This window comes from Lingula anatina, chromosome 10 (assembly GCF_051362555.1).
Source record: "Lingula anatina isolate TDL-2025a chromosome 10, LinAna3.0, whole genome shotgun sequence".
Taxonomy (NCBI): domain Eukaryota; kingdom Metazoa; phylum Brachiopoda; class Lingulata; order Lingulida; family Lingulidae; genus Lingula; species Lingula anatina.
In genome coordinates this window covers 16,833,397-16,860,102 of record NC_141776.1, presented here as the reverse complement: position 1 = coordinate 16,860,102, position 26,706 = coordinate 16,833,397, and the positions used below count along the sequence as shown (strand labels likewise).

The 26,706-nt window shown below is 38.4% G+C and overlaps 1 protein-coding gene across 1 annotated transcript; it reads left to right on the top strand.

Moving 5' to 3' along the window:
* Positions 1-538: 538 nt before the first annotated feature.
* LOC106163441 (uncharacterized) lies at positions 539-24,718 on the top strand. Its single transcript, XM_086996487.1, has 35 exons — positions 539-883; positions 1,934-2,044; positions 3,966-4,084; positions 4,415-4,510; positions 4,737-4,943; positions 5,323-5,487; positions 5,755-5,835; positions 6,287-6,412; positions 7,124-7,249; positions 7,907-8,103; positions 8,771-8,935; positions 9,231-9,348; positions 9,648-9,790; positions 10,484-10,571; positions 10,990-11,163; positions 11,631-11,802; positions 12,360-12,528; positions 13,114-13,234; positions 13,977-14,111; positions 14,530-14,789; positions 15,155-15,323; positions 15,725-15,979; positions 16,529-16,758; positions 17,199-17,311; positions 17,657-17,856; positions 18,031-18,147; positions 18,855-18,974; positions 19,152-19,280; positions 19,558-19,680; positions 19,841-19,963; positions 20,283-20,386; positions 20,937-21,049; positions 21,349-21,542; positions 22,223-22,457; positions 22,958-24,718. Exons 1-35 carry the CDS (start codon positions 798-800, stop codon positions 24,009-24,011), a joined length of 6,138 nt encoding a protein of 2,045 aa, XP_086852613.1. The 5' UTR covers positions 539-797; the 3' UTR covers positions 24,012-24,718.
* The last annotated feature ends 1,988 nt before the right edge of the window (positions 24,719-26,706 follow it).

Here is a 26,706-nt window from a genome sequence, read left to right as displayed (position 1 = left end):
TAGAGGTCTATTTCTTTGTTTTATTTAAAGCTGCTTTATATAATTAGTGTATGATTTTTTCCTCTCTCTGTCTCTCTCTCATTTTTCGTACGTCCGACACCCATCTTTCTTACATGTATCCTTCTTCTTAACTACCCTCATTCACTCATTTGAATAAAAATTCACCAAGGAGTTATAACTCCTTGAATTCACCTACATTTGGTAAATAACATTCGCCATTTTGAAAACGCGTATGCCTTCTCGCTTGAGTTCAAAGGGCTTTGAATTGTACGGAAACGAACTTGATTGAGTTAAAATATACACGTATGTTCTATATACATCTTGTACATACGCCCCAAAATGCGCCTTTTTATTAAGTTAATATTGTTGTTGTTTTTTTCCGTCCCGTATGAAACGAACTTATTGTTAGATTTAAGTAAAGCCAACATCATGCAGATCATTTTTGGAGTTATAAAAGCACCTTTGTTTGCGGTGAAGAATGAACGCGTTTTGTAAAGGTTTTCTACCACAACAAATGTGCTGCACCGTATTTGTTATTGTGAAATCGCAGACGTCCCGTATTCGGTGCTGTTTTGTGCGGCGCTGATATTTTTGATATCTTTCCAAAAGGTGAGGAAAGCCTGAGGTTTCGCCCAGTAAGGTCTGCTTTCCACAATTTTTAAATTAAGCTGTAGTGGATGTAGTGGTGTCATTATTATTCACCAGACAGCATGTGAGAGACACAACTAACGTAGCAAGAACAACGATCTTCAAACAGATTTTTTATCATTTAATTTAGACTGATTTGTGGCACTAAAATGCCACTGCGGATAATTCTCGCTGTGACAGGGATTTTTACCACGGTCCTTCTGTCATATTTTGGAGTGTCCAGTGGATTAACAGGGTAAGTAGAACATGCAGGAAGACCTCCGGCCCAGCTAGCATGTCAATAGTGCTCCGACGCCTTCGACAAAGTTGTTCGACATTAAGCCCATTCCGAACAGCTTAGTGTCACTAACAGATCCGCGGATCAAATATGGCCACCCACTCAATAGCTTGTTGCTTAATTCCCTATTAGACACTGAATAGATTCCCGGGTCTGCATGCTTAGGGACCGCTCACATGAAAAATCTATTTTCTAAAAATCTAAAAAATCTATTTGCGGTGTCTTGTGATCACGATCTGTGTCCTGAATACCCCACTGCGTAATTACGGGCAGAGCGAGCCAGTTACTTCCAAAGTTGTTATTAATTCTCGGCGCTGCCAGTAATTACGCCGCGGGGTATTCAGAGCACAGACCGTGATCACAAGATACCGCAAATAGATTTTTAGAATTTTAGAACATAGATTTTTCATGTGAACAGAGCCTTAGTGTCAAGCAAGTAAGTTCTTCTTCAATGCAGCTCACTGCCAAAGGGGGAGAATTAAATGCTTGAACGTTATTAACGTTTTATCCGCCCAAGACGAAACAAATTTAGAGAACCTTCTGATTGACTTGGTGTCAAATTTTAAATGACCCTTAATGATGCTTTCAAAATACAGCATTTAAACTCGAAGTTCATGTTAAATTATTCTCATATGTTGCCATTTCAATGCCTGATATCGAATGCCTTTATATTTCTGATGAAGTGTCAAGCATGGCATACTTAAGACAATTTTGTTGATAACAAAAAAGACATATTCCAAATACAAGAAAAATGTCGTTTGAATGAGATAAGATTGCTTCTGCAAACACTAGTTCTACATGATTCTTAACACAGGTTTTGCACATTTTAAAGATTTTCAGACATATTTTTTCTTTAATCATTCAGTCAAGTTTGATTTAATTAAATAACATTTATGACGAACTACCTTCTCATTTCTTTATTATTTTCCTAACACGTCTCACATTTTTGAAACTCCAATGTACATTGTACACTAGACAGAATACAGATTTTTTCCCATTATTTTTCAGACATGTTTGCAACAGAACAGAAGAGAGGAACTTCACAAGAAGTGCACAATATTATCGATATTGTAGATATTACAGATCATGTGGATTCTTGGGATGGAGCAGATGTGATAGGTATTTTGCCGCTTAATTAAATGACTGAGCACTGCTAATTTTTAGTTACCAGATTATTATTTTTTTTTGAAAAACCGCACTTGTTTCTAGTCTCAAAAATAGTTTTTGAATACGACACTAGTTATAAGTTTCCAGAATCATTTATGAGAAACGAAACCAGATAATGAAAACTTATTTTTAGCGCCCCTGATAAACATGAACATAGTCCTTCATGTATATTACAAACTCCACAAACATTGGACAAAAATTAGGGGGATCATGAGACGTTGATAGACCAAAATGAATAATCTTGTAATAAAAAAATCGAAGGACCACTTGCCGGTACTTTTTAACCTTATTAAAGATTTCCACAAAATCTCTTTAAATCTTACGCGCACGTAAGAATATGGGTCTGTATACAAGCCCCAAGCTGTAGGCTTAAAGGTAGCAACGCTTTTTTGTTCGACTTCACTTTACATAACTGAATGCACAAATGGATGTATTGATTCACCTCCACTGCGGTTTGCTCTCCTGAAATCAATACTCAATTCAAAATGGAGACTCTTTTAGGAGGAACAAAAACATTAAAACGTACATAGACTCGCTGCAAGAAGAGCTAAAAATTATCACCGTTTTCACAACGCGCTAAACAGGTTTGTAAATAAACACAATACAACAGCACTACGTTGAAGTAATATTAAGTAAACTAACAAGTTGCGTGCGGGCTGCAGCAAATATATATTTACACATGCTTTAACCGGACAATTATTATTATTTAAATACTTACAGACTTAACATATGAAATATACTTTCCAAATTATTTGTCTTCGATTTATCCAAATTGAATAATGAAAACAAAGAATTAAATCGCATTTATGAATCTTTTTTTTTAATTATTAAAATTTTCACATAATCTTTTCAAAATGATTGTAGCTTATGGAACTTTCCTAATCATTTGCTCTGACAGAAGTGAATCATTTCTTCTGAAATTCTCCCTGCTTCTTAATCAGACCTGAATTTTTGAAGATTCCTAACCAGCCTCAGGAGATTTTTCATATTTAATCAAAGTTTAAGAAACCTAGACTTCCCTTTCGAACTAACATTAACCGACCACTTAGGAGATTTAACTCTTAGTGCAAAACGCTGTTTTTGACACACGGTTGTATAAGTTAAGCGCTAGATTTAAACGTCGGTTAGTTCAAAACGCCCGTCATGAACAGGGTCCAAGTCTTTCATTGAATTCATCAATGAAGCGAATAAAAATACTTGGCTGATTTTGAGTCATCATACAACCATTAAAAACGTTTTTTTTATCTCCATGTTTTCAAAATTACCAACATTTAAGCCAGCTCTGGACATTGACGCTGAATAACTGATTTAGGGCTGCGTTGACATGAAAATTCTAAATTCTAAAAACCTAAAAATCCATTGGCGGTATTTACTGATCATGGTCTGTGCCCTGAATACCCCGCGGCGTAATTAACTAGCAGCGCGAGCGAGTCGTTTCCAAAGCTGTAATTAAATCTCGGCTGCGCCCGGAGGAGATTCTGACGCCTGGACGCGCAGTTGTATCTCTAAACTGTGGATTTCGTCAGTTTGCACTCATATCTGTCGTGTGTATATGGACCTTATCTTCTTCGTCTTGTTGTTGCAGAAAATCGACAAACACATTTTTCAAAGCAACCGCGACCGTCATTTTCTTTCTCTCTGCACATGCGTCCAGGTATCAGAATTTCCTCTGAGCGCAACCGAGATTTAATTACAGCTTTGGAAGTAACTCGCTTGCTCTGCTAGTTAATTACACCGCGGGGTATTCAGGGCACAGACCGTGATCACTAGATACCGCCAATGGAGTTTTAGGTTTTTAGAATTGAGATTTTTCATGTGAACGCAGCCTAATATTTTGACCTGCAAGAAACACATCGTTGTGTTGTCTTTCCAGATACTACTCCTGCAGTACATACAGCCTAGAATATGTCGCGCTCAATGTGACAGTAGAGTACTGCTGTGAGGGGTGGTCTGCAGGAGACAACGCCACAAACACTAGTAGCTGCGACATACGTGAGTCGATGTGACATATTCTTCTGTAGAATTAAGTTATAAAAACTCAGTTAAAACTCTTGGTTTGTTTGTAATATTATTCGAAAAAAAAACTTAAATAACGAAGTTATATGCATTAAGAACATTTATAGAATATTTTAAAGTAAGCGGAACTGGTAACGCTGCCTGAATTAGGCATGAATGTGTCCTAATATATTAACAAAACCAAAATACATGTGTGTTTTTATTAAAATGGTGTCCTCAGATGAACGGTAACTAGTTTGTCCCTTTTCTTTATTTTTCATTTGAAATGTTAGATAAATTATTCCGATAGCTGAATTTGTGTTTTAGCCGTTTGTACAGCGGGGTGTGAGAATAACGGTGAATGTATAGCTCCCGACACCTGCAAATGCCAGCCGCCTTACCACGGACCTACCTGTAACGAAAGTAAGTCACGATCGCCGCAATGCGAACTCGGGCCTTAAAAGTTATAAACCAATTTGCCGTACGTGATCCCGAGCCTCGGGTTAGTGATCGCGAACGCCGAATTTACGACTCGAACTGCGATGTCATGTCGCCAATGTAATGGAAAAAATCCAAGATCCTCAATATAAGTGTTGGACCCACTTGTTCACCAACTTATCATATTTTTCTGGTCTTGTTTATTATTCAGCCTTTGACCCCTGTCAAATCACAAGGGAACTCGCGGTGGGTTTTGAGAGGAGCACAAATAATACGAACTTCACCGCAGAACCTAAATGTGACTCTACACTGCTGAGGACCTGGTATAAGATAGGTCACTCCGCCATTTTTCATATGCCTACAGCCTGTCCTGGGTCACCGGCTTGTGGGACCACTGGACCTGTTTGGGTGAATACAAGTGAGTATCAGTGAAGTAGAAATGATCACAGTAGTTATTTTCAGTGAGGGAAGCAAATCACCAAATACCCTGTTCACACAAAAAAAGTTCACAGATAGACGTGTATCTTGACATTATAAGATTCAGTCAAAGAATCAATTAGGAACTTCCCTACAAATCTGAAAGTAAAAGCTATAGGAGCTGTATTCACCACGAATTTATAAATGAAACACTTTCAAATCCCATTCTTTTTTGTATTTTCATTCTTAATGAAAGACTTATTAATCTTTTGTTTAAGAATCTTTTAACTCTTTTTTTTTTTGTTTTTGTGGTGTATGCGGAAGGATCTCTAATTTTCTCTATATATCTTAAAAATGTTTCCTGCATTTTTTCGTTTCAGCCAACACGTCTATACCAGCGGGTACCATGGTATCATTAGAAGCATGTGTTGGGTCTCCTGACAGCTGCTGTGACTCTTTGCTGCCAGTGCAAATCAAGAATTGCTCACTATTTACGGTCTACTATCTAAGTCCGACGGTGGCATGCCCACAATCCTATTGTTTTGGTAAGACATTTTGTAATGCAAAGTTATATTAATCTTTCCCTTATCAGATAGAATAACATAAATGTTACTGCTTTTAAGATATACATATTAGCCAAAATCAAAAGAACAAAAATGCCTTCCCCCAGATCTGTTGGTAATGTGTCATGAAACGCAGCTGGACCCTTTTTACCAATGAGTATATATGTGGAATTATGAATAATGATATTATAAATAAAACATATAATCAAATGAACATAAACATTAAAGTAAAATTTAATTATCTATCAGAGGTTCCCCCCTGCTTTGACTGTAACAGACCAGTGTGTCCATATGGATACCGATATGACTACAAAACGATAAGTTGTAAAGGTAATGTACTCCTTGCCCTTTTAACGTAATTTACCTCTCGGCATACTACGTCTGCCAGTGGAGTTTAACTGTGATTTGAATGTACTCAAAAATTGTTAATCGCAATTGGGAGCTGATTAGGGAAGAGAACGTGCAGTACAAACTGCCAGTCAGGACGCTCTAACGGACTCTCAAATAAGTTTTGTTTGTAAAATTATAATGATTTAAGTGAGGTGGCTTAATGAAAAAATCGTGACACGGAGGATAAAAGCACCAAGTTTAGCATATGGTTACCTTTTGAAAAACAAAATCAAATTGCTCGAGTAGCTCTCTCTCTCTCTTTCTCTCTCGAAAAAAAAAAAATAATCCGTTTGGTAACCGAGCCACATTCTGCATATTCGTTAAAATTTGGAAAGTGTTTTTATGATATTTTTTCCTATGTTTGCAACATTTTTCATCCTGTATATTGCAGATATAGATGAATGCGCTCTCGAAAACGACGGGTGTAGGGACACTTGCATTAACACCCACGGCTCCTACTACTGTGAATGTAGGGACCCTGGTTTTACTCTGTCAGCCAACCGTCACACTTGTCGAGGTAAGTAGATGAAGGAATGGCAATTGTATATGCTTTATAAACGGACACATATGTCACGTACGTCTATACCGTGAACTTCATGTATTACTTAAGCTAACTTTGATGACCATTGTTTTTCAAATGAATGGCTCTCAGTATTTTTTTCCCTTTGCAACAGTTGTGACCAAGGATCGATCGAGTCACTGTGAACCTTAAAAGCCACTTTCATTTGCTGTGAAGGTTTTTAAATAAGATGTCTAGCTTATATTAGCCTGGTTTCATACCTAGTTTATACTTAATTCATTATTATTTGTACAGAAAATGGGTCTTCTTTTGTTGCTGGAACACTTTCTTTCCAACAATTTCATAGTTTTATGCATTAGGAGGGCTTAAAAGGGCTTTCTGTCTGTTGTGGAAACAAAATTTTGATTAATGATCCTACTGCATACCTGCATACAGATATAAATAAGTACAATTGCAATATTCGAATAACGACCGTCATGAGTAAAGAAGGGTGCAGATAATCCAAAGCGTTAGTCTTGACCGCCCTGGTCCCACAGTAAGTTTGAAGAAAAGAACAAAACGTCCCATAATTTTGTCAGTTCCAAAACACGCAAAATCTGATGCAAAGTTATACTCACCGACTTTGGGGACATATTCACTCTTGAACATCTGAAAAGAAATGTTCGATATGAAGTCACATTGACAATATTTTGATACTGTATATTGCAGATATAAACGAATGCGCTGTCAATAACGGTGGTTGTGGTGACGTTTGCATTAACACCTACGGCTCCTACAAGTGTGAATGTAACGACGCTGGTTTCACGCTGTCAGCCGACCGTCACACTTGTCGAGGTAAGTAGATGAAGAAATGCCAATCGTGCATGCTTTATAAAAGGACACAAATGTCACGTTCGTCTACCGTGAGTTTTTTAAAATGGGTGGATGTCAGATTAGTGAACAAAGAATGATCAAGCCGCTCAGAAAATTATGGTTAAATCTTGTGGTCGGACCCAATAGTTTTGTGCCCTAGCTCCTTTTATCAGTTGAAATATTAGTAATCATGCTCCTTTTAAATGTGGCTGGAATGTGATAAAATATTAAGAGTAAAATCATAGTGCATGTATTATACCAGTACACTTGGGATGCCAGTACATATTTTTCCGCTTAGAATTAATGCTCTTTGAAGGTTCTGGTCAAATACAAACATTCCGGTCGACCACAATAATGGTTCTGAATATTTGGAATGAATGCTTTCAGTATTGTAGAATGCAAATAAAATCTATAAATATAAAAAGAATTTATCAGCCCCTAGGGTGATTAAGGTATAATGTTATTTTATGTACAAGCAGAGATAGTTGAATTAGACAGTCATCAGGAGAGAAAAAGAACTTCGATTAATCCCAACTCTTAAAAATTTGGATCGTAGGTTAGTGTCTAGTATAACGCTTTGATATTATACTATGATTGCTGAGACTGTAATTCCTTTTTATCTGAGAGTTTTATTGTCAGAAATCGAATGGTGGGAAGACACACGGCTGTACCCCTTTGGAAAAAACGCTGGGGACAACAATACACAGGACGACTTGAACCGGTTGGACTTGTCTTGGATTAATAGAAGGTGGCGGAACTATGATGATGTCTGCCTAAGGGTGAAGTTACTCAGGGCAGGGTTTCCCTTCTTCAACGGACGACATTACAACGTTCATGTAAGTAAAATAATTGTCCATTTTGGTATCGACCACTCGTTAATACAGTACTTAGACGGCTAGACAGCAGAAACCGTTAGTTGCTGGCCGTTTTATGTGTTACTTTCTCATGGCGACATTTTGAACCACGCACTGTGCCCTGAGAAGAATTTGGATATAATGATGCAAGATTCCTTAAAATGTTGAAAAATAATTTCTTATTGCTGAATTTCTAGTAAGCTCCGCGATACTTTTAACTAACGCAAATATAGTACTCGAACACGTTAAATGCATCGGAGGCATCATTTATTCGAATTAATGGAATTAAAAGATTGACATTATTTTTTGGCGCCAAACATCCAATAAGAAAAATAACGCATAAGTCTTTCTCTTAAAACTCATACTTTTATTTCTTTTTTTTTTCAAAGGAGTTTGTAACCTACGTATTTGAAGTTGATAATCTGATAATGCATGTGAAACCGTCTCAAGTGGGTTTTCGTTTGGTAGTTTTCATATGTCAGAGCCAAAACACATGTATGAGCCTAAAATATTGATGCACTAAAATTTCATCTCTGTGATTTTAAAGTAATGCGGAGACAAATATTTCTGAAATCTGGTATTTATTTTATGAATGAATTATTATTTATATTTATGAAAATATCCAAGTACATCTTCTTTTTTCCTTCAGATCTGCAACAATGGCGTTCTACAGTTCAAACACGAATGGAAACTTCGCATGCCGTGGCGCTTTGGCACACGTTACTGGATGAACCGCTATGCTCAGATCGCACCGTTTTGGGGCCGCAGTGACGCCACTTTATTTTCACGATTCAGTGTGAATAGGAATAAGACGGTAACTCTTTTATAATCGTTGATATTTAAATAATAATGATAATTATAATAAAAACAACAACAACAATAATAATAATAATATTTATCATAATTATGACAATTATAGTAATAATAATGTGAACTGATCTTCAACTTCAAGAACATACTTTTGCCTTGTTCCATTCTCCGCCTCTAATTATTTGAAGTTATTAACCCCCCTCTTCAAAAGTGCTTCCACCGGCACTGAAAACTCATTGCTTTTGTGAAGGAATAGAAATGATAACAGGTTGCCCGTTGAGATATTTCCATCATTTCAGCTGGTGTATTATCAAGTGTATGAGATGAATGACGGGAAGGCTGGGACAGAAGCCATCATTGCCCGAGCTACGGCCGATGTTAAACATTACACCCAAATATATAAGCAACCACTCACAGGTGATTGAATTACAAATGGGTAGAATGATAACTAATATTTCAATTGTTTTTAACACAAATATTGAAGTTAAGTCAAGTGCACATATTTCTAAGTACGGTTGGAGGAATATTCACTTTCCTTTTCGATATTGGCTCTAGCTATCTCTATCTCAGATCATAAACGCGCGGCTTTCCCAAATCCAAATCTGTTTGTAATATTATCATTCCTTCCAAAAATTCAAATTTTGCAAAATTTTTAAATTTAAGAAAACATAATATAAATCAGCTGACGTCATATACACTCATTTTCCTTCTTCCAGAATTCGCCCCCACCTGGGTAATGGTGGTCACGTGGACCAACCTCCCGCCTTACGTCAGCGACTGCTACCGCTGGCGCTGGTACTATTATTATTATTATCGTTACCGATCTTACTGCGGCTCCACCAGGGTACAGAATATGCCGGTAAGAGAATTATAATATTTCATCCGAATGTAGTGCTATTCAGTTGTGATGCCTTGACTATATAGTACCTGTACAGTACCTGCAGGCAGTGTTTCTAACAATTCCCACTGTTTACTATGGCACGCTTGACTTGGTTACCATGGTGATGGGCGGGTAAACGGTGGGATAAGATCAACCACTATGGTGATGTTATCACAGGGCTTGCGGAGTTATATTATGTACAACTGGTCAAAAATGTGTTTGAAGATCCTATGATGCTGTCGTTTTTAGAATTTCAAGAAATGGTTTACTGTATTACTTAACATTTTACTGCACATTTTGAATATAAAATGTTGAAAATACAATATGCAGTAAAACTTCAGCGCATAACAAACGTGTGGTGATATACGAAGGCTAATGTCAGAGGTCCTTGTATCTCTGGCAAATAATTAAAAATTCACGAAAACTTTGTGATTGTGATTTTCTAATAAGCTGCTGATTATTATAGTTTGATAATATTTCATTTTGTTCAATTTGCATTGTCCTTACTGACGGCGTTCATACACTACTTATCCTACAGCTCAAAAGCCTCTCCGAAAATAAAAAGGAAAGAAAGTAAGCAAATATGAATAGTTATATTATCATCACTCTTCTACACTTGATGCAATTCACAAACCATGCGCTCATTTTTCACTGCATACATTTTCTTCCCAGGTCAATAACTTCCAAGCCGTCCTGATGACTGACGGCCAGTTTGCCTTTGTCAAGTTCATATATCCAGATATAAACTGGTTTTACGAAGGTGAGTATTGAACGAGCATTCACATCAAAGTTGGGTCATCTTTTTGTTTTGAATTATGAGCTGAATAATCGTTAAAGTAGGGAGGTCAGGTCACACCGCTCACACGGTCCAAAACGGGAAACAACTTAACCTCGCTGTTTGTTTTCCATCATTACTTCCAAGATTTGGGTCCTGTGATAAATATGAAAATATTTACGATTTTTGCTAAAGCTGCGCGTTTCGCGCCATTTTTCCTAAAGCTCTGTACGGCGTCCCGGATGTTATTTCCTCGTATTTGGCCATATATTCATGCAGAATTTAAAGTTATGTCGAGTATTACAAGGCTTTGTGTTTTTGTGACAGTCAAACGCTGAGCACTCTTAGTAAGATAAGACAGTTTTTGCTTGACCCATTCATGAAAGACTTCTCATTCTTACAGATTACACCAAGGCCATCTTTGAAAAATTTGTGTCCTCCTCCATACGGTACGGGATGCCAGTGGCGGGATACAGCGCGGGGGACGGAAGTGATGACCGCCAGAACACCTACTACAATATGCAAACTACTGGGAAAAGCGTCATGGCGGACTTGGATACAGTTGTGGGAAATACCGGTACAAAAGATTGCCACATAATTTGATCCAAAAACTGGAAAATAAAGAAAAAAAAGAGATGACGAGTACTTTCAGGTTTCTAGGCAACAATTTACAACATTATTTCTCCAGGTCTTTAGTCAACAATTTCAAATGGCATTCTATTACTAGTGTGAGCTTTTTACCCCTTAGTTTACCACTTTGAAAAAAGGCATAAAACTTACAGTAGATTAAAGAATGGACCTTTTCCAGCCCAAAGAGCGTTCATTTTGTACCCCCCTTGAACCCCTGCTTACATGCCTATTCCCTTAAAATTAAAATGAACATTCGATCAATGAATGTCGACACATTTTTAATCGCTTCTTATTTGGAATTTTTTCATAAATTACTCAAAATAAATAGTAGGTTATCATAATGTTGCACGTTATTTTTCCTCGATGTCAGACAGGAAGTTACTCGTATTACTGAGGGATATATTTTTTCTTCAGGTGAGGCAGGTATCTGGATGTTTCGCCTGGAAGAAAACAGTGGTCAGGGAACAGCTCCTTTGCAATGCTATCAATGGGCAAAGAAAGAATATGCACATTACTCGGAGAAACTCAGTATGGTTAATTTGGAGCCATGTCCATGCAGCATGAACCAAGCCTGGCGGGACTTATGGTAAGGACAGAAACCATTTGTGGTTCCTTATTTTGAAGGTAAATGAAACAAACAAGCCCTGGCATTTTTAGATATTCTACTGTATGGACGAAAATTTAAAGGAATACTACCCTACGTTCCCATTACCTTATCATGCTAGCAGGATAGATCTGTCCCAGCGGGGATTCTCGCAAAGGCGCAATCATTGTAATCAGCTTAATTGTCTGGCAAGCCCCCTTGCAAAGCAGCATCAAAAACATCATGGACCAAACAGTTTCTCGACTGACCATAGAACTTTAAAACTGGGTTACCATTCCTAGGTCGATCTAACAGGATCGATCCATCCCTAGTGGTTTCTCGCTAAATTGCTTTCTGCTTAAGTGGCTTAGATGTCCGTCACGCCTACCGAAGCTGCTTAACGCTATTTAATTACCCTTTTGAAAGAAAGAATGTGTAACTTAAGGTATAATTTAGTGTGGACATTTTAAGCTTGGAATGGACATGTTCCTCTCCACCATTAGTTATATTATAGGCTATATGGTATTGTCACTTTTTTCAATTGGTGATTCTGTCCCCAGGTTTCGTTTCAAGTTGAGCATCCAGGACTATACTAGAGATAAAATATGCTTCCGAACTGCTTTCCGGATAAATAATTTGAGGCGGAGATGTTGTTACTCATATTGGTGGCAATCTTATGGTTCTCTCCTGGTCGGTAGTCCAAATGGAGGACATGTGGTGGACGACACAGTGAGTATACCCTCTGTATGTGATTTTAATGTAAAAAAAAAAAAAAAAATCTGTAGCACATGATACCAGCTGACCCATTAGGTAGTATTTATTTATTTATTTATTTACTTATTTATTTATTTATTTATTTTGTACAGATGATACCAGCTGACCCATTAGGTAGTTTTTATTTATTTATTTATATTTAGTAATTTATGCTGTCATTCCGTAAAAGTGAAAAACAATTCATCTTCCTGGGTTTCATTAGGTAAATAATAAGACAACTAGAGGTACTACTTGTAGTAACACACAACCTCAAACATAGTGTGAATCTGGATGTGAACAGTATGAGTTAATTAATACTTGCGATTATAAATCTAATGCCTCTAAGTGCCTCATACTTTGGTAAATTGTTTACACTGATAATTGAATAAAAGTTTCATTAAAATGTTTTCTCCGACTTCAGTCACAAATTTTGCCCACCTTTTAATTAATCCTTGTTTGCAGAACATATATATAACTTAAAAATTTTAGACTATAATGATTGTTACAGTAACTTGCTGAGTACAAGTATCCCATTGCACCTCTTTCATTCAATTTTTGCAGAGACCAAATTCAGAGGAATACGGGTATCAGAAATGCTGCATAGAGAGTTCCAACATGTGCCAACTTTTCTACGTTCTTCTACCATCCAGCGACTGCGAGGGATACAATCCGCCACGATGGCGTGAGAGTCTTTCTGATATTGTTTCATCGTAACGTGGTCCATTTTCATGCTAAATTTTCCATTATGTGCACACTTAAACTGAATGTAATTTAGCGAGAATCCCCTCGGATTTAGATCGATCCTGCTAGTACGATGCCGTTTTGGGAATGCATGGTTCTTAAGACACGTTTCAGTGGCAGTAACAGTAGATATGTACAAAAGGTTGCCTTCAAGTAATCACAATAACGCATTCTCTGGCCAGTTGGTTTTTTTTACACATAACTTTTTTTATTATTTGGGGAAAGTGAGATCAATGTTTTCTTATTTTTTCAATACGTTTTTGTGATGTTACAATTTCTTTCTGATCGGATCGTGACGACATATGTCTTAGATACGACATGTGCAGGATTATTCAGGATTATCTCTTATGTCATTGAGAAAATAGGACCTATGTTAAAGAACACTGGAAGAACAATGTTCAATAATTGAAAAATCCACTCCTTAAGTCATAGGGACCATTCCCACAGATATTTGGATCGATCCATCCCCCTGGGGAGTCTCACTAAATTACTATCAACTCAACCGGCTTAAATGACTGTCACGCCTAGTAAAGCTGTTAGGGGGTAACTATCTTTACCCTAGGTCATTCTGTAGGTGACATATGGGAGTGCGCCAAACTTTGTCCCGCACGCCACACTGAAGCTGAGGCCACAATTGTGTGATGTCACAATTTATTTCTGGTCGTTACGTCATATCTTTGCAGGAACCAATCGCGGAGACCCTCACCTCGTTACTTTGGACGGACTAAACTACACCTTTAACGGCCTGGGAGAGTTTACATTACTGGACGTCGATAGCGGAGAGATGCAAGTTCAGGCACGGACGAGAAAGGTGTCAGGTACATTGTCAACTTTGTGAGACGTCATACGTGACACCCTTGATGTGTATTAACGGGAGTTACTCGAGAGAGTCCAAAGTCTCGAAAATTTATTAGCTGACATCCAAATGAGATTTCACTGGGTTTGTGGGGGAGATTGCATGTGGTCTGAGATAATGTCAGACTAGTTAGGTCTGTTTTGGCAGCGAAAAAACTGACTAAATATAGCCACGGATACATATACAGTGTACCTGTATATTTATGGTTGTCTCAAATTATTGCACACAATTTCAAGATATGTTCGGGTGTTTCTTTGTAAGAAGGCTATAAATTTGACCCCTGTCTCACAGGGATTCTCGCACACTCCCCAGTCTCATATGGTTCCAAGCAGCACTTTGTTTTTGGTTACCTCTGGTGATTCCCACTGCATCCATTTCAGACACCTCAAAGGCTACGGTCTTCTCCAGTGTTGCAATACAGCTTGTCAATCACAGTCTCACTCAGGTGAACCTGAAAAACGGTACTGAGGAAGAACTGGAGGTTTTTATAAACTGCACCATGATTGACATTGGAAACTTTACCAACGATACCAGCACACATTCTTTGCTGTCTGATACAGTGCTTCTCTCCCGTCCGGAGAATAATTCGTTTCAAGTAACGTATGAAAACGGAATCACCGTATCTACGAAAGCTCTTAAGGTATCGTTAGAATGCTAACAATGTTGTCGAACGTGTATTTGTACAGGACACGTGTCTGTGTAGTAGCTCTGAAATTAATGATTAAAATTAAATATGTAACGACTGGAAATGTTTTTTTCCCTTGTGGTGACTTGCGTTAACTAGCTACTGTTTAAACACATGCATTCCCACTATCTGTAGCTAGGGTCTGTAATAAATTTATTATATTTTGTTGACTATCATTTAGACATCCTTTTTTCAGCGAATGATTTCGCAGGAAAACGGATATTCATTATGGTAGTAGTTTTATAAAATCATATGAATTATACAGGGGTTCATCAGTTACGGCGCGGTAACCAGTCATATTTTTGTGCACTTTCCTGTAGGGCGCATTATCGATAAGCTTTGCAGTTCCTGTAACCTTTGAAAACCGCACCAAAGGCCTGATGGGCGTGTTTAACAACGACAAAAGTGATGACCTCACGCCTAGCAACGGTGCACCAATACCTGAGACGTCGTCAGAAGCTGATATATACCACCAGTTTGGAATGACGTGTAAGTGGCATTGAGGTGTACTGATAGACACAATTCTTTTGCATTTTCGTCTAGATTATTAAGAGAAAGGAAGCATGAATATATTATTTCTGTGTGTAGACAGTAGACATGCCCATCACAAACTTCATTTAAGGTTAGAATTTTAAGTTAAGGCCATAAGGAAATGCCAAAGGAGAGATTTAATTGCGTCATAAAAATGCATAACATACAGGTACTGGCAGACATATCAAGATCCTCAGAACACGGGATTTGAAAATAAATTGTTATGATAGTCGAAATACACTGTGTGATAGGAATGAGTGATAATATGATCGAAGTACTCTAGATTTCTCGCGAATAAAAAAAATTCTCATAATAAATTTCGTCGTTATTTATTGTCTATAAGTTATGATTTTCCTCAGGGATAGTTACGAACGAAACAACCATATTCTGCTACCAGGCTGGCGAGAGCTACGAGATCTACAACTTCCCGGATTTTACACCTATGTTCACTGACAACATAACGTTCGCTAACGCTACTCTTCAAGCGGCAGCTGAAGCCCTCTGTGGATCTGATATGTCATGCCTCTTTGATACAGCACAAACTGAAGATCTCAGTTTTGGCGAGGCAACTCTCAGTGAGAAAATTGCCAGTGACAGAGCTACCTTAGACTTAGGTGAGATGACGCCATTTTATTACGTCGTATATATAGCCTACCGTGTAATAAGGTGGCGTTCTACAAAACGTATGGGTGTTAAATAATGTTACTAGTAAAAACCTGACAATGAAAAACAAGACTGCTATGGAAAAGACGCTATGGGGAGTTTCCGCCAGACTACACCAACGACACCAGATGTTGTCAGAATAAACAAGGCTGTGCTACACGGCCGAAATCTTTCTATTAAGTTTTCCCAATTTTAATTGTTGTGAGAAGGTTTATCAGTTCAGTGATTCTTATGATTGCTTAAGAAGCCATTACTATCTTACTAAACCACGGATTGAATTCCTGAAATACTGTGTAATTGAAGTAGCATTTTTAAACCGACATACGCTGCTATCCACTCTTAACGCACGTACTAAAACATATGGATCTCTTCCAGATAATTTTGGCGCCAAATTTCTTATTAACTGTTTTAGGCCTCTATTTTGCCAAGTAGCATTAGAAAAACCCGTCTTTGATAATAAAATGCTAATATTCGCAAGTACTTTTGTCTTTTTTGCATAGATAATTTCCCTCCAAAAATCACAGGGCCAAGATCGCACAAGGTCGATCGTGGTGTATTGACCACCATAACAACGAACGTGTCAGACGCCAATGGTGACACTATCACGTGCCAGCTCGAGACAAATGGCTCCACTTCTGCCAACCTATCGCAAGTTTCTGGCGACGAATATAATGTGGACATTCTCATCAACTCCATCTCGGAGGAGCTAAATTTGAAGTTGATAGCAAAGGTACAGTACACGTGTACATATAGGTGGCGTGGTCCGTGTATGAGAGGGCTAATCGATTTCCTTTGCGTCAGACAAATTTTGAAAGGTGACATCTTTTCGTTAACCTTTAAAGAAATTTTAACACAAATTCACGTTGTACTCGTTAATATTTTCATTATTCTGATAAACCTAAATTTTATTTGTTTCTAGGTTTAATTAGCAATAGATAATTAAAAATAGCAGACAGAGAGATGGAAGGGCAAACAGACCAGTAAAATGTATTACGACAAGTGGGAGGCCATTGGAGAGAAGTAATTTTCAGAAATGTTATATTTATAGCTAGGGCACTTTGGTTGGTACTGCATGTAATAAATATTTATATCAGGTGTACATTCCTAACAAAATATCTTATTTGCTCGACATAGTTTGCTCATAAATACTGCATTTCTGTATTTCCTCAGGACACCAATGACGCCAGGAGCACCTACCAGCCTGTGATAGAATACTGTCCTTGTGAAAACGGTGGCACTTGCACATCACTTACAGCTTCCGAGCTGGAAGAAGCGTCTTCATAGTAAGTTTAGACAACAACAATGTTGAAAACCATCTACCGGGTATGTTATACATGGTACAGATTGTTCCATTTAACTCAGCCTCCATATACATGTGCGGATACTTCTACTATAATAGTTACTTGAGCTTGGTAAACGGTAAGATTTAAAAAAGTATGTAACACGTCTTCGCTTCGGGACAAAGTTCGTGTATACCGCCGTCACCAAAAGAACAGGGCAATCTTATTGTACACCGCGATCAGTATGTTTAAGAATTTGGTCGTCTATTGACGTAATGTACTCTATATTCTGTCAAAATTGTAATCGGACGAACTCTTCATTATTAACCCATGTCTACCTTTTAACAGCTTCATCGTCTTGGAATGTATATGCCCGGACAGTTACACGGGGACGTACTGCGAAAGTGACATCGACGCATGCGCAGAGAACGCAGATCCCTGTTATCCCGGGGTTCGTTGTCAAAATGACCCTCCACCACGTAATATAACTGGGTACACGTGTGGGCCTTGTCCTGAAGGTTATACTGGGGACGGGAAAATATGCGACGGTAAGAACAATACCCTGTAATATAGCTGTCAATTAATTCATCAATAAATAAACAAATCAACCAATTAATTCATAGATTGATATTCAAACGTAGTTAAAACTTTATCAGTCAGTCAATTAACAAACCAATCACTTCATTAATTTAATGGGTGGCTGTAAAATTTGATAATTCCAGATATAAACGAATGTGTCAATGGCAGTGAATGTGACCACATCTGCATCAACATTCCGGGATCATACGCTTGCTCTTGTAACACGGGCTATCAGTTGGCCGATGGAGGGCGCTGTGACGGTAAGAGACACATGAAGATATATCTGTACTTTTGTTTTCTGGTTTTGAAGTCGGTAATATGTTCAAATACAGACCAGCCACCATTTGCTACATCATGAAAAAAAAAATAATAAATAAATAAACACGCGGATGCAAAATCGATGTATTTTCGTGCAATATGTTGTACAGTAGGGGAGTTTTGGGTGTTTATAAGTATGTGTAGGAATACAGAATACAAAATGTACTGAATCATTGATCGGCTGTGCAGAGATATGTAACACGGATGAAAAAGTTCGAGATCTGTAAAGTTGTCTTGAAAGAGCAGTAATCGCCTGTGGCAGTTTGGGAGCCCTGGTAATGTTCAGCACATACAATGTATTGTTTCATTTCACTATGTGATGCACATTCAGTGGTTAAAGAGACATAAAATGCAGACAACGAGAGTGCTTTTTAAATTTGAAAATCCAAAGCAGTATAACATTTCTAGCTTTGAATTAGGTTCTGCTTTTTATGGTTAAGATTTAACGATAACAACGGCTGATGTTCTTTAGCTTTAAATTTTAGTGAAAAGGAAAAAAGGGTATTGATTGTATCCCTTATTTCCAAAAAATTAATTTCCTTTTTCTTATGCTTGATCCGGGGCCTGATTTCGATTTCTTAATAAACGGTGGTTATTCTCCATTATGTTGATCCTAGTTTTACACAATTAAAACATGACGGTATTTCAGATGTGAATGAATGTGTCCCAGCCAGTGACTGCTCCCAGACCTGTATTAACACGGAGGGTTCCTACACCTGTGGATGTGACACCGCATTCTCCCTCCAGGCTGACGGCAAAACTTGTGCTCGTGAGTAATATTTAATAGTTTGTTGGTCACGACTGGTATTAGAAAAAAGCCAATTGTAAATGATTTAAGCTCAAAATCTTGGTGTTTTTACATATTTTGATAAAAATGACAACAAGCAATCAGCGCCCGAAAAACAGTTTTGAAATTCGCAGCATTCAAGATATGATTCTATTCCAGCCACCACGGCTTGCACCACTAATATCGGCTGTGATCTGGTGAACGGCTGGTGTTACGTAGATTCATCTGGAACCAATCATTGTAGTTGTAAGAAAGGCTTCACTCTTACTGGAGGAACCCAATGTAACGGTGAGTGACAATAACATGTAGGTCTTCCTATTGCTTATGCTGTGGCATTCATGGCGTCAAAGCACCGGAGCTGGGCATCTGATATCAAATTGTCTAAGTTCTTTTGAAAATTGATGAGTGTTAAAGCAAAGACAAAACGTCAGATTAAGCCATCATCGTAACTGCTCTGTGCCGACAATATGACACATCTGTAAAATTAATTATTGTCATATGTCCTTTTTCCTAGAATTACGTTAATAAACCACAACAATGTGATTATGTCTGTTATAATTACCAGATGAGGACGAGTGTTCTACCGGAGCAAACAGATGTAACCAGCAGTGTGTGAATACTGTGGGCTCCTACAACTGTTCTTGTAACGGAGGCTACACCATGTCAACTGATGGCTACATCTGCAAAGGTAGATTGATTTCCCGATTTTTAAAATGTCTCCTCAAACTGCATTTAAAAATAGGTAAGTGAATTCGTGTATTTTTGCTTATTAAGTCATTTTTTGTGTAGTGGAAGCGGAAGAGGATTTTTATAATATTCAATTGAAATAAACTATTTCCATATTCTAGACATAGATGAATGTAACCAGTTAGCCCCGGTGTGTAACTCTACGCAACTGTGTATTAACAGTCCTGGTGGATATAGCTGTACCTGTCCTACAGGCACCGTGGATATCGGGGGCGAGTGTAGACGTAAGTATGTGTATTAACAGTCCTGGTGGATGAAACTGTACCTGACCTACCGGGGTACAGGCACCGAGGATATCGGGGCCAGTGTAAACGCAAGTACGCACTGGCTAGTCGTAATTGTTCCATAGCTACCAGCATTCGATATTATACTTTTTGACAAATATGTTTATACCAAGGTGAACAAGTCTACTGTCGTAAGTGCCATCAGCAAAAAATGTATAATTTTAAAGCATGCAATAGTTTGAAGTTACAGTTAATTTTTCCTCTCTGATTATTAAATACAGAAAACAGCAGGAATTATTTTTTCATTTGATCTGTTCAGAGTTGGCCGATAACGTCATGCCGGCCGCCGATGAGACCAGGACTCCAAGCACAGACGAGAGAGAGAATGCTGTTAGAATGTCCGCCCAAATGGATATATCTGACGTAAGTATATGAAACCGTTGTCTAATAACTTCGTTTATCGTGTGCTCTCTCATCAATATCTTTATATTTTCTCTCTTTTCTTACATCTCTACATCTCTCAGTTACACACACGCCAGATTCCCCCTGCCTCTACATCTTAGAACTGATAGTAACATACGGGGCTCAGTTTTGATACTTAATCCATAAGTGTCTCTACGAGAGCTAGGCTTTGCGGGAATCAGGAAGCCTTACAGGAAGGTGGCCGTTTTGGTGGAGGTCGTCCAAAATGGATTTTTATTCTCTCGTCAGTTTTGTATAGACCTCGATGACTATGGGGAAATTGTTAAGGTTTCCAGGGTATTTAGCATTTTTAAAGTGTTTGTTTTTGCTGTATACTAAGTACATGTATTGCGCCAACGCACGTAGTTTTTATACTTTGAAAATCGGATAAGTTGTCGGTCGATTGTCCATTATAATTGTAGAATTCTATTACTCGTACATTTTTTTTGTTTGTTTTGAAGAGTACTGCAATCCATCCAATGCTGGCATTAATTTTGATTCTATTTGACAGTATACGGTTGCCGTGGATACGGCCGTTACTACAACGATAGCTTCCGCGGCAACTACCTACTGCGCAGGCGGGAACTGTTCTTTAATCTCAGGAACGGCGACAACGCGACGAAGGTGGGCACTTACGTATAATGCGCTTAATTAAAGCATCGTTGAATGCTGACTGTATGAAGTACATACAAAAGCTTCAATTTTAATTAAGAATTGGTTAATTATATTAATCAATCAATAGAGTATATTTATAAAAATGGCGTATTTTAAAAACAGTGGAATACGTAGGGCAACGCAACGCCCGTAATCTAATGAAAAGAACCATATATTGTAGTTATACTTCTAAGTCAGTCTTTCAGCGCAGGTAAGAGTACCAAAAGTAAAAACAAACATTTGAAGGTATGACGCTTATTGTTTACCAGGAGGTCCACGCCCACCCTTACCTTCAGCTACAACTTCGTTCTGCGTGTGCCAGGTTACCCAGCACCATCTAGCGATGACCCCACCTCCATAGATCTGGCCTATTACGTGCTCACAGACACTGGGGACATACTGCCTGCCGCAGATTTGGTTGCCGTCATGCATGACGCACAGAGAGACCTTCAGATCGCCCTAGGTAAGGTACCAATACGGCAATAGTCCAGCTCTAGCCACAGCTGGTTTATACCTGACCGCAAGTACAGTACCGGTAGGCGCAGTAACTAATGTAATCAGACTACCATTAACGTTACATTCCAGTTTTGTCTTGCTTCGGGTCTCATTTCCTCCCATTGTGTGCTATTCTACGCAGCATACCCGGGATTGTGTTTCTGTTTTTTTCGTTTTCCTTGTATTCCGTTTGTACACCAAAGTATGAACTGATTTTTGTGTGTTTTATTGATTCGTTCTTGTGATTTCTGATATACCCTAGTGCTTGTCAATTAAAATGTCTAACACACTACAAAATACATTTCCATTATTAGCAATTAAGAAATTAAAAAAAATACCTTAAATATTTCATTAAATAATTTGAAAATATATCCACGGCAATACTATTTATAGAGGGGCGATTCCGCAAAACAAACGAGACTCTGATTCCTTGCCACATCTGAAGGTACAGTGATGGGGCAAATCAGAGTATACAAATATCACACGAAAATGAGGTTTTTACTTTCAGTGGTGGCAGATGGCCAAACTTGTATATGAAATAGCCAAATATCGCATAGTCGATATGAATAGTCGGCTATCAGGATTTTAGAATATATATGTTTCTTTGTAAGGCAAGTCCATGGTCATCAAATAACATTTTATTTCTAGGGAATGTCAGTATAACACAGCTTGAATTTTTGGTGGTGCCCTTTACTGGTTCCAACGCCACAAACGCCACGAACGCCTCAAACGCCACTACGCCAGCTGTTAACGCCACGACGCCATCTGATATCTTGATTGCATATAACGCGGAGTCAACGTACTGGATATGGGGCGTGGCTATTGGTGGAAGCGTGCTGCTGATTATCATTATTGTTGTTATCACTACCGCTGTTTGTGTCAGGTAATTGCTTGATTAAGTTCCCTTTTCATACTGTTATGTCGAGCAATAACGGGAATTCAGTTGCATGTAAGAAGCTAGTGTAGGATATCTGAAATATATTTATTCACAGGTGTTTTTATCTAAACTTTAACGTTTAAATGTATCTTTTTATTTCTACATGTATGTCCTTTAATTAAATTGAAGATTTTCAAAATGGAAAACGAAAGTCTTTGTGATCATGTTCATCAATTAAAAACAAAGGCATTTGCAGATGTATATATCAAAGATAAATTATGCATCCTATTTTAATTATCTTTAAGTGTCCAGCTTTGGTTGTTTTGGGTTAATAAAATTCTGATTCTTCCTTATGATTCAAACATCCAGTATAGGACGTGACAAACTTAACACCCTTTGTTTTAATTGACGAAGAGGATATAATGAGTTAAACACCAAATTCTGCCTCATAAAACACCTGCTTATGAAAACATTTACCCAACCTTACTCATTATTTATTTTTCCAGGATGCACAATGCATCAAAATATATGACTGTGGGCACAAGTCCTGAGCCACAAACAGATAACGGAATTGAGGCCACCTATAGGAAAATATCCACATCCAGTCCCGTGGTTAGAAGTGATACAGCTCAGATGGTTACACGAGTATCACACCCTTATACCTTGTTCGAGAGTGACGCAAATGGGAAAGTACCTCCATCGAGTCCTACGCTGAGCAGTTCTGAAATCCCCAGAACACAGCAAGTTAGACGACTGTCACACCTTACTGTTGACGTCACAATGACCGAGAGTATCGTAAACGGCGAAGTACCCCCTCTCCCACCGAGCCCTACGCTTAGCAGTTCTACTCACCCTGCGGTCCATACAACAAGATTGCTGTCACACTCTAATATCATGTTCGAGAGTGACGTCAACGGGGAAGAATCCCCGCCGAGCCCTACGCTGAGCAGTTCTTCTGACCTTGCAGCCCAGAAAGTTAGACGACTGTTCCAGCCCAATACCATGTTCGAAAATGACGTAAACGGGGAAGCATCCCCACCGAGCCCTACCTTGAGCAGTACCACTGCGCCTGCAGCCCAGAAAGTTAAAGGGCTGTCCCATCCTAATACCATGTTCGAGAATGACGTAAACGGGGAAGAATCCCCACCGATCCCCTTGGTTTGCGATGCCACTGTACCCGCAGTCCAGAGAGTAAGAGTGCTATCACAATCTGATACCTTGTTGATCGACAGTGACGTAGACAGCATGGACGATGCCGAAAACGACAAATTTCATCCTATTGAAGATAATGGCGACGAAGATGAAGATGATGATGATGATAGTGATGATGATGATGATTACCACAATGATGATTACGATGGTATGTATTTTGATGATGTTGCAGACTACGGCGATGGGAGAGAACTAGACTACGACGACTGCCGAGATAACGAAATATGGATCAGTTCACCACGTGTATCTTATGAATTTACTCCGCCTGCAGTTAGTAAAGTGCAAATACGGAAGCCCAATACAGGAGAACACAGGAGCTGTTGGGAGACAGAGAGCGTCACAGAATAATTTTAAAATGCCCGTGAACCGCCATCTTAGCCAAGTAAGGCTTGGGGAAACGGCACAAACGAAATGACTTTCAGTTAACAAAATGTAAATGTTTTTAGGACTAAGCGGGGATCGTGGTCATGCTGATGATTTTTAGAGCAATGGAATGGATTGCAAATATAAATGTTAGATATACTGTTAAAGGCACGTACATTCTATGTACTTGAAGACTGTGGCTCTGTAGGGGTAGCTATAATTCTAGCAGCAGCAGAAGCTCATTTTGATGATGAAGATTAATGGATAGAGGAAAGAGAAGAATTACTGAATTAATGTCGATTTTACTGTTATTTTACTGTGATAATAAGCCCCCGTGCAGGTTAAATTCAAGCACGTGACAGATAAATTTAATCGCATTTATTAATGGAGCAGACATAAACATTCTACTGTATGTACAGTATCAATCCCGTAGCCAGGGGGGGGGGGGGTTCGAGGGGTTCGAAAGAACCGCCCCTTTATCAGGAAAAGGTCCATTTTGGGTAAAATATTGGGTAACACATAAGTTTCATTGTAAAAGGTCCACTTTTTCAGAAAAAGAACCCCCCCCCCCTTTTGAATTTGCTGGCTACGGGCCTAAGTATATTAATCCTATATGCCATTTGAATTACTTTAAGATATTTTATTCAAGCAAAATATGATTTGGTAAAAATTAAAGAATGATCTTTGTGTGATTTGTAAATGTATTTATTATAATTTTATACCCTTTATACACTGTGTTCCTAAAAGTGGAGGCCGGTGTTAATACAACACAGATTCCTTCCATTCTTAAGTCCGTTGGATCTTGGTTTTAAAAATTGAAGGTCCAGGGGACTCTCTGTCTCGAAATAACGGGTCCCAAGTTCTTAAATATAGGCCTACCGTGGACATGCTTCATCAGTGCAGAGAGTCCATGGATCTTGTTTTAATACTGAAAGTCCTCATTTAAAGGAAATTACAATATACTCAACTTATACATGTATGTCAAAAATCCATTTAATGAAAAAAAATCCCAGAAAAGTGTAAAACGAATAAAAAGAACTTGTATTGTCCCCATTTTATAAGCTGTTATTTTGCATGATCATATTCTGCACGAGTGTAGAAAAAGAAACACTTAATTTCGAGTGAAATTTATTCATTAAACTGAACGGCTTACGGGATATTGTGAATATATTGCTTTACAAAATGTGATGAAATCCATTCCTGATAGTTCCAATTCTTCATTTATTTATTTATTGGGCACAGGCTGTACTAGTACGTGTACCTCTCTGAAATATAAAACAATAGGATCATCTTGATGTTGCCACAATGACGGCATGAATAAATCACGTCTCTATCGCAATCGTCGACTAGTGCACTTCTTTAAGGAGGACAACGTACAGCACACGGTGAAGAAGGCAGAGAGAACGATGAGACCTATGAAAGACTTTCCCAAACCAAAGTCGCATTTAGACTTAGAGTGGATTTCACATTTCAAATATTACATATCATTTTTCTTGATATCGCGACGTTTTTTATTGTTTACAAGTTAATTGAGAGTTTAAGTCCTGGATAATTGTTCATAACAATATCTACAAGAAATATGATAAATATTTCTAACCAAAAGTCTTGTATCATTTTTCGAAACAAAATGTCAGACTTCACTTTAAGTCTGGGACGGAGCCAAGACAAGACACGCTCCAGTGCGGCAGCAGCATCAAACTTTCCCAGATTGCGCCTTCACGAAAAAGAACGAGGCAATCTGAGGCAGTTTGATACCTTTGTTCCTGTTTAACCCTCCACCTGTCTTCACATCTCATATTGGTCAGTGAAGTAAAAAGGATTATGTTTTTTATGTATGATGATACGGGATAGTATTGGACATTTTTGGGAAAACTGGCTGTACCGCGCGCCGCGTGTCTCATTTTACCCAATTCTTCTGATTGTAATAAACGCACTTCGCTTATTACTTGTGGATGTTCGTCTTTCATTCAGGGAGGGTTCGGTGTAGGGAGGGGCAGGTATAGGGCGGGGTTGGGATGGAAAACGGTGGGTCCGGGATTGGGTGGACCATGGCAGTTATAAATATCAAACAAGAAAAAGTAGGCATTTCATTAAACAAATGTATGTATTCCAAATACAATAAAATTGCCCATTTTGTTGTAGAGGCTTATTTCTTTGCTTTATGTGCCACTGCTATATTGTAAAGTACATCTGCTCTCTCTCTCTCCATTAATGTCTTTCAAACAGACGCCCACACTCTTTCTCTTTCCCTCTCTCACTCTCTCTCTCTCTCTCTCTCTCTCTCCCTCTCTTTCTTCGAGTCATTCTATGTGTGCGTTAGTTCTCAGTATATCTTACAGGCCCATATCTGAGTTTTCAAGTCGTTACGCCGCTCATGAATCCACATTCCGCGTGTTGTTATGTCCCTTTTCTTTCTTTGAATTCATATTACATTCTAATGTTACCTGATAAATATTTCCCCAGTCTTATTTGCATATAATTCAATGCATTTATCGAAACTAAAGGCATATTTCTAACTTGCTTGAAGTAAAAATACGTTTGTTTATTGACACTGCCGATAGAATTTCATTTCTAGTTTGCATTGTCATGATTTGCTTATGGCAATAAATGGTGATAAGGAAGATGAGAAGGGTGCTTTGCGATCATATTTTTATATGTCCAACGTGTCGCAAACCCAGCA

What these genes read in the sequence shown, in the direction of transcription:
- LOC106163441 (XM_086996487.1), top strand. Translation starts at nt 798, where the DNA reads ATGCCACTGCGGATAATTCTCGCTGTGACAGGGATTTTTACCACGGTC. An exon ending in TGACGGCAAAACTTGTGCTC is followed by an intron (nt 18,975 to 19,151) that starts GTGAGTAATATT and finishes ATTCTATTCCAG; the next exon opens with CCACCACGGCTTGCACCACT. An exon ending in TATCGGGGGCGAGTGTAGAC is followed by an intron (nt 19,964 to 20,282) that starts GTAAGTATGTGT and finishes TGATCTGTTCAG; the next exon opens with AGTTGGCCGATAACGTCATG.